The following is a 12,311-nucleotide window of genomic DNA, read 5'->3' on the forward strand; positions in this document are numbered from 1 at the left end:
ATATTCATGAAGGCTTATTCATGTTCATGACAGGTGTTATGTCAGTCTTATTCACCCCCCTTCAAATAAAGTGTTACCCAAAACTTTGAACATGATGAAAACCAAAAGTAGGTAAAACAAGTATAACTTTAATCATTTCAGATATATAGAATGGTATTACAATGACTTCACCAAAACATCTCCTTAAGTCAAATTATCTGACTACAAAACTTTACAAAGATGTATACAAGAATATATACATTCAAGAAAAGTACATATTTTAGCAGGAGAAAGTGTTAGCTGTGGCAGTGGGAGTTTATGTTGCTATTAAATGCAACCAAAATATAAAAAGGATATCTGATATGTTGTTATAAGGACAAATTATCTTAGACTTAATTAGATTAGGCCTTATTTTGACTGATTTTCTTTCCCACTGAACCTTCCTTTCGACAGTCCAATAAATCCTTCCTGATGTGTTGATCAAGTGCCAAGCTGGAGGAACAGATTGTTATGGTCCACTGAGATCGCATATAAGGAGCTGCACTGTACTGAGAATAGACCCCAAATTCTCACAAACTTTGGCTCTCAGAAAACAAATTCTGGTCCAATTTTGCAATTCAACCACAATAATATCCTCCAACACCTGCAAACAGAACAATTAAAACAGGGATGGAGGTAACTGCTGCCCATAATGATGCCTGAGGATTGGTTGGAGCATTTCAGAGATTAAACAAATATGAAAACCACAATTAAATCTCTGGAATGAACAATAAAGGAAAACTGAAAAACAACCTAAACCTTGAATTGATTAACCCTCCTGCGGTCTTGCCGTGACAGACAACGAGGAAGCGCACACAGGGTCAGTGCGACCCCACCGGACCGCATACAGGTTCAAAAGCTTGAGGGGTTCGATGGACCACAGGAAGGTTAACATTATTTTACATGTCAAACATAAATAGAAAGTATTATTAAAAAACATATCTTGAGTTACAGGAAGTTCAAAGAGATGTTTTTGTTCTTGACAATCAGATTTTCACAATCATTTCATTGCAACCTATTTCCTAGATCCATCATCTGTAAAGGAATTTGTCAGCTTTTCGCAGTTTATAACTCATCTATGAAGAGCTTCACTCTAGAGCTAGAATTCCTCAAAGTAGTGGTTAATGGAATTAATTTTACAGATATTTGTTGTATGTTTATAGATTTGAAGTTAAGAATCAGAAAAGTCATGATGGACAGAAAAATGTTAAAACTTTTGCAGATTGTTTCTTTATACTCAATAAGTGAACTATATTTTGGGATGCAGAGTATGGCAACAATCTACTTAGTTCAAATAAAAATTATAAAATAAAATAAAAAAACATTCAGATCTAAAGATAAAATATAACTAAACATGATGAGTCTGAAAGAAAAGTCAGAAGATTAAAAATAAAAATCTATATGAAGGATTGTGTGCCATAAAGAGAACTACAGCATGTTTATAGTGAAAAAAACTGCTTGCTGTTAACTAGCTGTAACAGAGCTGACAGGCTCTCCCTGTATGCTGCATATGGTTTAATTGTCCAGATCAGGTTGGAGGAATGCTGAGCTTCATCACAGGAGATGGAAAGCAGATCTAAAGATCTCATCCTGCTCAGCCAGTCAAACAACTACAGGACAACAAGAGCAGGGTGTCCAAAGTTGGTCCTCGAGGGCCGGCATCCTGCATGTTTTAGTTCTCTCCCTTCCTTGGAAGGCCTAAGAGGAACATAGACGAGGTGAAAAAGTTGTTACTACCTCCAGGGAGAGAACTAAAACATGCAGGATGCCGGCCCTCGAGGACCAACTTTGGGCGTCCCTGAACTAGAGGATAGCAAAAGCAAAGTACAGTCCAACAAACTACACATCACTCCAACAGTAAAGTTCACTTGAGTCAAAGTGAAAAAGCAAACAGCTGAAACTAAGCACTTCTCCAAGTAAAACACTGCTTACAATGTCCGCTCTCACAGCGGTTGGCTGTAGTCTTACATGGCCTCCAGCACAGCGAGCCCAGCTTCTACTTTTGATCTGGATTCCATGAGGAGAGAAGTCCTGTGACAGTCCGACTTCAAACAGGGACGTGTATCCAAGCACAGAAAAATGGAGGGTTGTTGGAGGATGTGGTAGGCGGATGGACGACGGGCTGGACTAGTGGAACGCCAGAGGAGACGGCTCACTGGACTACCTCAAAGTAGTGGAGGATGGCCATGATGTGCTGCGGCATGAAGACGTAGCCAGTGTAGATGGCCATGGCAGCCACGGAGATCAGCAGGGAGTCTGACAGGCAGAGATTAAGGAAGAACTTCCTAGTGGGAAAAGACTCTTTCTGCTGCGAGGGATTGCAAAGTTATTAGCAGCATCGCATCATAAAATAACAATTACACTGCATAGAGATTCCTTGTAGAGACAAAGATTAAGGTGAGGGTTAAAGGTTAATGCACACAAACTGGAAAGATGATTGCTACTCCTAGCAATCATCTTTTCTTTCTGCGTGTCAAGTCCAACCATTTGCAGCCTGTTACACTAACTCATGCAGCTGCGTGTGCTTCGTAACAGTATTTATCATTTTTAATTGTAGTCTTTGATGGTTTCTTCCTCTACACCAGTGGTTTCCAAACATTTTCTGCGCCCCCCCCCAATGGATTACAAATGGCCGTTGGGGGGGGGGGAGTCGACTTTTTGGGGGGCAAAATGAATGTACGTAGCTGAAAATAGACACCAACTCCGGTAGCCTACAAGGTACTTGTTAAGCTTAAGGTTCTGTATTGATATTAGCTAGCTAGTCATCTTTTAGCTAACATTACCTGCATCCAACAGCTTTACTCAACTCAGTCGGTTAGTTTGGAGAGGAAAAACTGAGAAAAGTTCTTTGCGTTTTGCTGGTTTGCTGCCGTGATTCTAACACAAACCTACGTAGCTCCGCACAGCAGCAGCAGGTCTCCTTCACAGGTGGAAACCCAGCGCGAGCATCGTAGCGCTCATGTTGCGTTTAAAGGCGGCTCGGAAAAACAGGTTACAACATGTTAACAACGGATTAAACAACGGATTAAACTGCTGATAAAAGTGACAGAGGACACAAATATGGGAAGTGTGGAAGCCTCTACTGTATCAAATTGACATAGAAATAACAGAGAGTTGGCCATTCTAAGGTAAAAACCCAGCGCATACAGTGTTCATGTTTTTTTTGTTTTTTTCATCCAGACAGCTTCCTGCGCCCCCCCTGCAATGACACGGCGCCACCCCCTAGGGGGCGCGCCCCACAGTTTGGGAACCTCTGCTCTACACTATGTTAGAGGAAGAAGATGATCAAAAACTTTCTCTTTTTTTTCAAGCATACCAGAGTTGGAATCTCCATATTTGTGTGTTTCTGGAACACCTATAAATCTGACACATATGCGGCATCTGCAAACAGTAGCGGTAGATGATGAAGCAGCTTGTTTTGATCTACTGGTTCATTTCTGCTTCAAAAACTGATCTGATGCAACGCTGGAAAAGACTATTGTGTTCAAGTTGTGTTGAAGGTATTAGCCTATCAGTGAAGCTATTCAAGCCTGAAATAGCATCTCAACGTTAAACATGTAGCAGCAGCACAGACGTCCCACACACTGTCAGTGTCCATAGTCCACATTTCTGAAGAAGTTCAACAAATGATCAGAGCTTCATGAAACTCTGGAAAGATGAAAGGACAGAATAACACTTTGCTCCAATCTGAAGTTTGAAGAACCTGAGGAACAAACTAAAAAGAATACCGTAAATACATTTGTTGTTGAGTTCATTTGTCTATGTATTCAGTAATTTAATAGTCTTTGGAATTAAACCATTGCTTTTGTAAATATGGCATTTGATTAAAACCCAGTTAATTTTGCGAAGTTCAAAGTACAGTTTTTTTATGAATTAAGTAAAAGTTTCAAACTCAGCCAAAAAAATAATACAAAATAAATAAATAAATAAATAACCCTCAAGAAATGTTTATTTGTTGTAATAAAGCTTCTTGAACTTAATTGATTTGTTGCCAAGGTGGTTTACTTTTAAATTGTGACATTTGTGGAGAATGCTGACTTTTAGATTGAACACCAGACTAATATGTACCAATTACATTTATTAAATTACAATAATTTAGTATCTTTTTGTAAAAACAAAAAAAACAAAAAGAAAAACTTTTAAGAGTAATTTTACTACACTGATTGTTCAATTAAAAGGTATGCTTTTAAATGAGCAATCTTATTGTAAAGTAACAATACTCTTCCCTGAGTACAATTTATGTATCTAGTGTGAGTAACTTCACTGAAATCATATTTAATGACGTACCCAATCAAGCTGACTTCACTGCAGTAATAACTTTAATAATCCTAGAGTCACTTGTTTCTCAACACAATCTTAAACTAATGTTTCTGAAACTGGATTACTCAGATTGGGGTCAAGAACCACAAACGTTTTAATTAATTAGTCATGTCCCATCAAAACAAAGCAGTGACGCAATAACAAATCCATCGGTTAAACCCGAAACCTTCATTCCTCTTCTCTCGTTATTTATTTAAACGGGCCAGGTTAATGAAAAACTACGTTTGTCACGCAACAGGAAGAGTTTCCAGCAGTTTCAACTATAAACAAGCTCTGTGTTCAGAGAAGTTCCTGACGCTGGTGGAGATTCTCAGGACAGAGCATGGGCTGGGAATTAAAGTGTTTAGAACTTAAGTAAAAAAATAAACGTACCTTCCTGCTTAAGTACATAAAGAAAATCCTATTAATCATAAACTCGTGTAGTTTAAATTTATTACTGACTTGACGTGAACCTCAAAGACAATTTAGCTCAAGTTGTGTCAAATTATCACTTAGCCTAAAGCTAAGGTTAGCTTTCCGCTAGCCACCAGCAGCAAGTTTGAATCATCGTGACACGGAAAAGGATACTGAACACGGTCCTCTCCCAGGGCTCCAGCATGTACAGCGCTGTCACTAGCAGGTACTGGTAATAAAACCAGGACAGCTGCTTCCAACAGTCTCCAAGCGCCATAATCCAACTTCAGAATACTTCAATTTAGCTTTCACCAAGCCTGCCTGTTCCCTGGTTCGTCTTCCGGCGTTTTCCAGAGTGTCTTCCTGTATTTCGTATGGTGTTTATTTTCAGCCAATCACAGCTCGGTTTTCTATTGCGCGAATCTGACGTAATTCAGGACATATACATGAATATGGTTCAGGATTCGCGAATACTACCACTAGTACTACTAGTAGTAATGGTACTAGTACTAGTACTATATTACTAGTATGCTAATCATAATTATGATACTAATACTTATTAGTATAATAACCCTAGGCCAGATGTGATTTTTATGAAGAGACAAAAACTAAGGGAAAACATTAAAGTTCACTGGAATAACAGCAAAGAATGCATGCTACATAGAGTAGAAAAATATTTAACTCTAACAGAGTTAGGAAAAGTGGTCAGTTTGTCCTCCAGCAGCAGAACTACAGAGAAAGCTCAGAATAACATAATACTCTAACTGTTCTGAACTACCGTACCTCAAAATGTAAACTTTTTGGCAACAGGAAAATAAAAATTGTGAAAAAATCATGGGACTGATAAGAAAAAAGATACTTGTTATTTTAAAATAATTATTCTGTATTTTGGTGAGAAGGTAGGTTTAATTTTTTCCTTTTACTGCATTTGATTGACATTGATTTAAGGTCCAGGGGAATGGAAAAACAGGGATGGGGTTTTTGATATTTTCAGATTTTTTTAACAATCAGAGCTGAGCAACGCTGCTGTTAATTACTTGTTTTTTTAGTTGTAGCAGCTGTAGCTGTATAGGACCACCTATGTGGCCTATACCCAGCACCTCAAATGTGCTGGGTATTTCCCATCCTGCTTACACCCAGCATAAAAGTCCATCCCGCAAAACTCATGTCTCATTTTTTTCCTGAGGAATATGAATCCAGCTGATGAATAACACAGGAATACTTCTCAACATCAAGTCTCTGTCTTTTGTATTCTACTGGCCTGTGACCATAAACATTTCACCATAGATAAGTAATCCATAAAAACATCTTAACGCTTTTAGAACTGTGCAGCAGATGGTAGTTGTTAAAAAAAGAAGCAGATATTAAAATTATAACTGTTTAAAAGTCTTTTAGTTGTTTAAACAGTTGCTGAAAACAAAGAATTATGCGGATTTCAGAGCATAAACCTAAAACGCATTCCCAAGCAAAAGAAAAATTTATTATTTTTCCAGAAGTGGAGTGGAATGTGAAGTAGTAGTTCGTTAGGCTGTGCAAGGCTCTCTGACAACAGGCTGAGGTGAACTTCTATGAAAACTGATGCTAATGCAGGAAACTGGATTTACTAAAAGTTGAGAGGAAATCCAGCTATTGATGATAGAACAATCATTTTAGTCAAAACAGGTAAAAACAGTTTCTGTTGGACGAGGTTCCACAGACAAACTGGAAAACAGACAAAAAAGAAATTCAGGATTTGAACCTGTTCAGTCCACCTCAACAGTGACTGGCCAGTATGTTAAAAAAATGGTAGACCTCGTCTTTGTCAAACACAGCCACCTCTGTGGAGCACTCAGAACATTTCACAGGGTGGTAGATCTCATCAGAGTCCATGCCTGCTGGCCTCGGGCTGGCAGCCTCTGCTGTCTGGCCTCTCCTCCTCTTCCTGGGCTTTTTCTCCTGCTGCATTTTGTAGCGCAGCACCTCATCTGTCTTCACTGTGCAGTTCATCACAAACATGGCTCGATACTGCGTGCGGTACTTCTCATGCCTGGTGAAGACAAAACATAGAACAGTATTTATTCAACACAGTTTCCAATTCATCAAACACTGCTTTGAGATGTTACAAATGATAGCTACTTTACAATATGGGTGGACTGGATTGTTATCCCACAATTATAGGAGAAACAGGACAGCATGTAATACATTCACCTTAGAAACCATGGAAAGGGTTCTTGTTGGATGAAGCCAGTTTAAAAAAGGATATATAAACACAGTACTATGCAAAAATAGTCATACCCTTTCAACACGCTCACCATTTCGTTCAATTAAAAATTTTATTAAAAAATATTTTATTTATACTAAAGGGAAATTAAATGTTGCCATAGCTCATATCATCCAAGTATCCAAGTAAACTGTCGTCATGGACAGTGACGCTGTGGCCGGAAAGGATCTCCAGTAAGCAGTCAGTCTCGAAACTAATCTCAAGACACCTCTGACTGAAGACTGAATCTATGACAGTTTCAAGACTTAAAAGACATGCTAACAGTTCAGCTTTTGGGCAGCAAAGACAATATTTCATGGTGGAATGACACCAGCAGTTGTTCCCCATTCTGCTAATCCATCTCATTTGCTTTTGCCACTCTTAAGTTATTGAGGAGGATTATACAGAAGCTGCTCAGAGTCAAAATTGGAGACAGCAAAGAGAAGTAGAGGAAGAAGCAGGAGAATAAGGGGCGCCGTGTCATTGCAGGGGGGGCGCGGGAAGCCGTCTGGATAAAAAAAAAAACATGAACACTGTATGGGCTGGGTTTTTACCTTAGAATGGCCAACTCTCTGTTATTCCTCTGTAAATTTGATACAGTAGAGGCTTCCACACTTCCCATATTTGTGTCCTCTGTCACTTTTATCAGCAGTTAAAACTGTTTAATCCGTTGTCAACACGTTGTAACCTGTTTTTCCGAGCCGCCTTTAAACGCAACATGAGCGCTACGACGCTCGCGCTGGATTTACACCTGTGAAGGAGACCTGCTGCTGCTGTACGGAGCTACGTAGGTTTGTGTTAGAATCACGGCAGTTAAACGCAAAGAACTTTTCACAGTTTTTCCCTCCAAACTAACCGACTGAGTTGAGTAAAGCTGTTGGATGCAGGTAATGTTAGCTAAAAGATGACTAGCTAATATCAAGCTTAACAAGTACCTAGTAGGCCAGGGGTGCCCAAGTCCAGTCCTCGAGAGCTACCATCCTGCAACTTTCAGATGCATCCCTGCTTCAACACACCTGAATCAAATGAATGGCTCGTTATCAGGCCTCTGTAGAGCTGATCCCGGTCTGTTGGAGTAAGGATACTTCTAAAACTTGCAGGATGGTAGCTCTCGAGGACTGGACTTGGGCACCCCTGTTGTAGGCTAACGATGTTGGTGTCTATTTTCAGATACGTACATTAATTTTGCCCCCATAAAATGAATGTAGACCTGAAGCCCTGAAGCTGCAGAGCAACTCTGTGGGATTCTGCAGCATCTCTTCAACGATATACTGACCCAAGAGAAGGTTCTGTTGTGGAAAACATCCTGTCTGGTTCCGGTACCATAGAAAACTTAGCCATCAGTCATCAATAACTATAGACCAGTTACCATGACAACCCACATCATGAAGGTTGTGGAGAGTCTCCTGTTAGCCCATCTGAATAAGTAGACAAGCTCATATCAGGACTTCCTGCAGTTTACTTATCGCCGTGGAGATGGAGGTGCAGATGCCATCATACACCTTCTTCAACAAACCCACTGTCATCTGGACAAGGCAGGCAGCACTGTGAGGATCATGTTTTTTGATTTCTCCAGTGAATTTAACACAATTCAGCCTGATCTGCTCTGAGAGAAACTCCAGAAGACACAGGTGGAGGCTTCAACAATCACCTGGATCTATGACTACCTGACAAACAGACCACAGGTTGTGAGACTGAAGGACTGTTTGTTTAATCAGGTGGTCAGTAACACAGGAGCACCACAGGGGACAGTATCTCACCATTCCTTGACACTCTACACTTCAAACTTCCAGCATAAGACTGACTTATGTCATCTACAGAAATACTTAGGTTGCAGTTGCTCGGTGTATCAGAGATGGACAAGAGGCTGAGTACACAGAGCTGGACAGTAGTGGGAAGTAACAAAGTACAAGTACTTCATTACTGTAAATTTTTCATGTATCTGTACTTTACTTAAGTAGATTTAATAATGGATACTAGCTGTACAGAGACACATGTTGCATCTGCGATGAAAAAAGTTGTCACTCATGCGCTGAATTATTGTGTGGAGGTGTTGACTGAGGTGTCACATATATGGGACAATGCTGTGACCAAAGTGCAATATATTGATATGACATTCAGGAACGATCCGATTCTTCTGGATGGATCTTTACTGAGAAGCAATTTTGAAGGTAAAACTTAATTTTTTTTGTGTCACGTAGCGGGGGGTGCTGGTCTTTACTTGGTCTTGGGTAGGTGGCCTTGACTACAACTCTGCTACGTGGCTCCTCGGTTGCATGTCCTCCCCCACCCACCTTCTTTCCATCCCCTTTCTGATGGATTTCTTTAAAAATAAAAGCCACTAGTGGCAAAAAAAAGTGAAGTTCATGCTATGTTAGGACAGGAGACAAGATGTTTCCATCCCTGAAATTATGATGCATAGAATCACATATCTAAGTCTAAACTATGTTACAGAGTAAACATAATAAAAACATGCTTTATCTGTGGCATTGTTCATTAAAATGGCACATTTCTAATGTATTAAAATTAAATACGATCGGGTTCACTTAATGATATTGTATTAGGGATTAGCAAGTACTTTTACTTTTAATACTTAAGTATTTTTTAAAAGCCAGTACTTTTTTTTACTTTTACTTAAGTACAAATGTTAATGTGGTAGTTTTACTTTTACTTGAGTACATTTTTGTCTGTGTATTTGTACTTTTACTTAAGTACATTTTTTGAGTACTTTCTCCACCACTGGATCTGGTGGACCACTTTGTGAATTGGTGAGGGAACAATCAAATCATCTTGAATGTAAAAAAAACAAAGGAGATGATTGTAGGTTGCAGTTGGGTATAATCTCTAAGTTTACCAAGAGGTTACAGCCAACATGTTGAAGACCAAGTCTCTGTGATCCCAACAGCCTGACATATATATTGCACATGCTCAGTGTGGATGCGGAGGTGGTTGTGTTCCTCCTGACCTCTGACAGTCCAGGCAGAGCGTGGTCATACAGGCAGGACAGTTCAACACGGCGTCACTGCTGGGGAGGCGATGGTTCTGGCCAGTCTGGGACCGGGATGCTGTGCTCTGATGCTTTCTGCCGTTATACCTTCACAGGATGAAAGAAAGCCGATTTACACTGAGAGGAAAAACATTGTTGTCCTGCACTTTCATAGCAGGAAAAAGGACATGCCGGTACCTCCTTGCGTCCACCCAGGCCTGGTCCCTGTCATCCTCATCTGGGTCATACAGCAGCTCATCGTTACTGGGAACAATCCGCTGCCTACGCCGCCGGTCTGTGGAGCTGCCTAGAGTACAGATTCAGATCACTGTTCAAGACTCAACATGGCCACTTAAACCAGGTGACTGTTTTTCCTCCACACTTTCTAACTTTAAACAGAGAGTTTTCCTGCTGCAGGTCAGTTGGTTAGGGTTAGATTTTACTTAAAACTCAATACACGTCAGGGGTGTGCTGTGGTGGCGCAGGGGTTAAGCACAACCCACATATGGAGGCCTAAGTCCTCGACGCAGCTGTCGCAGGTTCGATTCCCGGCCTTGGCGACCTTTGCTGCATGTCTTCTCCCTTCTCTCATTACCCACTTTCCTGTCAATTAACTATCAAATAAAGGCCACTAGAGCCAAAAACAAATATTAAAAAAAACAACAACTTCTGAATTAGCAGAAAAGCATCTTCCAGAATTCTAGCATGTAGTAAACAGAGACAGTTACGGTAATCCTAACTGACCTGATATAGGCATAGAGTGAAAGAATAAAAGGTATTTTTCATGATGGACCGTGCAGACTGATCTCTTACCTGGTGTGTCGTCGTCCTCTGAGTCAGAATCAAAGTAGACCTTATCGTACATCTGAGGTTTGGAAACACAGGAAGCTCCAGCACTTCCTCCACCTGTGGGATCTGTCACGGAATATTTATGTCAGTTTATTTGAAAATGAACTCACAATGTTCAATATAGGGCTGAAACAATATGAGACATCAGTTACTTAAACAATCATCAACTAACTTTGTAATTATCTAATTATTAACTAGGCCATACAGACTCACTATAAGGCCATTTGCTGGAGGAATAACACAATTCGAACAGTAGTGAAGCCAAAACTGTACAGGACACACTATTTTGCATTTAAGATGTCTCTAAATCTGTTCTCATACGCTTTGCTATTTATTTTGCAATTTACTTTTAATAGTCAACCCTCTGAATTTCTACAGAATAATTTCCAGACAAACTCTAAATAGTGTGAATCATTTTGATTCATTGAGATGCAAACCTTGTAGAATGGCAGTTAGGAGTGTAAACCAACTTACCAGCTGCTGGTCCCCAGGTTCCCTCCATGGTCCGGATGGTGGAGCTAAGTTCAGCCTCCATCTCTTTTTCAAACTCATCCTCACTGGATGACTCGCTCTCCCCTGTCAGGTACTCCCGTATCAGCTTCTTCTTCTGCTCCGGGGTTCCGTTCAGCAGCACGTCCAGCTCGTCCTCTGAGCTGAAACCAAGTGAAACGTTCTTATGCAAACACATTGTTGCCTTATGTCCCTCCTTTCTGTCCCATAAAAGGTAGAATAGACGTATCCATAGATACTATCGCAAAAGTTGAGATACTTTTGTGACACCTTTGTCACCTTTAACCTTTTTGCAGGAAGGTTAAAGGTGACAATACGAGTATTCAAAAATAAATGACCTTTTCTTCCAACTAGTGTTGGACATAAACACTAAAATCACATGAGCTGTCAGTGTGTTTAATGAAGACCCTTCATGCACTGCCTTACTCTGCTGCTTATAGCCAGAAATAAATCCATGCTCTCAACATAAAACCCTGACAGTTAGGACAAGGCTTCAATATATAACCACCGCGTGCGTTTTGTTTACATGTTAGCATCCAGCTAGCCTTTCGCTCCTAGCCTCATGCTAATGGTTCAAAGCTAATGTGTAGCATACCTGCTCTCAGCTCGCTCTTCGTCGCTCGGTTCCTCAATTTCATACGAGTCAAACTCCTGGGGTTTACTCAACTTGTTCATTCTGTAGACAGAAAAAACAAAACCTATAACAAGAGAAAATAAATCCAATCCACCTGGATGTGAAGTAGCTTCTTCTTCGTTTACATTTATTGGACGCTGACTAATTTAGAAGTAACTTTAGCGCCACCTAGTGGACTAGAGAGCAAAGCAAATGTGTCTAAAATATTTAATTGATGTTTTATTATAAATAATAACCCAAATGAATCTGGTACCGTACCAGGTGAAAAAACAATTATTCCATAAAAATAATAGGATGTTTTGCCATGATTTGGAGCAAGGTCCAGCCACAACATCTCTATTAAATTTAAATCCAGACTTTGA

The 12,311-nt window shown here is 40.1% G+C and overlaps 2 protein-coding genes across 2 annotated transcripts; both read right to left on the reverse strand.

The window, feature by feature from the left end:
* Positions 1-107: 107 nt before the first annotated feature.
* On the reverse strand, positions 108-5,559 carry sptssa (serine palmitoyltransferase, small subunit A). The gene is made up of 2 exons (XM_015043110.1): positions 4,906-5,559; positions 108-2,274 (listed from the first exon to the last, which is right to left on the reverse strand). The coding sequence occupies exons 1-2, from the start codon at positions 5,006-5,008 to the stop codon at positions 2,171-2,173; spliced, it is 207 nt and encodes a 68-aa protein (XP_014898596.1). The 5' UTR covers positions 5,009-5,559; the 3' UTR covers positions 108-2,170.
* A 215-nt stretch (positions 5,560-5,774) lies between these two features.
* Positions 5,775-12,091, reverse strand: eapp (e2f-associated phosphoprotein). The gene is made up of 6 exons (XM_015043109.1): positions 11,911-12,091; positions 11,280-11,458; positions 10,770-10,871; positions 10,155-10,263; positions 9,936-10,064; positions 5,775-6,757 (listed from the first exon to the last, which is right to left on the reverse strand). Exons 1-6 carry the CDS (start codon positions 11,988-11,990, stop codon positions 6,484-6,486), a joined length of 873 nt encoding a protein of 290 aa, XP_014898595.1. The 5' UTR covers positions 11,991-12,091; the 3' UTR covers positions 5,775-6,483.
* Between the last annotated feature and the right edge of the window lie 220 nt (positions 12,092-12,311).

The sequence above is a fragment of the Poecilia latipinna genome, unplaced genomic scaffold, assembly GCF_001443285.1.
Source record: "Poecilia latipinna isolate Pla-1442-1.1 unplaced genomic scaffold, P_latipinna-1.0 Scaffold616, whole genome shotgun sequence".
In the NCBI taxonomy this organism is placed as follows: Eukaryota; Metazoa; Chordata; class Actinopteri; order Cyprinodontiformes; family Poeciliidae; genus Poecilia; species Poecilia latipinna.

Coding starts and splice junctions, on each gene's coding strand:
- eapp (XM_015043109.1), bottom strand. CDS start 11,990: ATGAACAAGTTGAGTAAACCCCAGGAGTTTGACTCGTATGAAATTGAG. Junction 10,872..11,279: donor AACCTGGGGACCAGCAGCTG/GTAAGTTGGTTT, acceptor ATTCCGTGACAG/ATCCCACAGGTGGAGGAAGT. Junction 10,264..10,769: donor AGAGGACGACGACACACCAG/GTAAGAGATCAG, acceptor TCTGTACTCTAG/GCAGCTCCACAGACCGGCGG.
- sptssa (XM_015043110.1), bottom strand. CDS start 5,008: ATGGCGCTTGGAGACTGTTGGAAGCAGCTGTCCTGGTTTTATTACCAG. Junction 2,275..4,905: donor CTGGGAGAGGACCGTGTTCA/GTATCCTTTTCC, acceptor TCTGCCTGTCAG/ACTCCCTGCTGATCTCCGTG.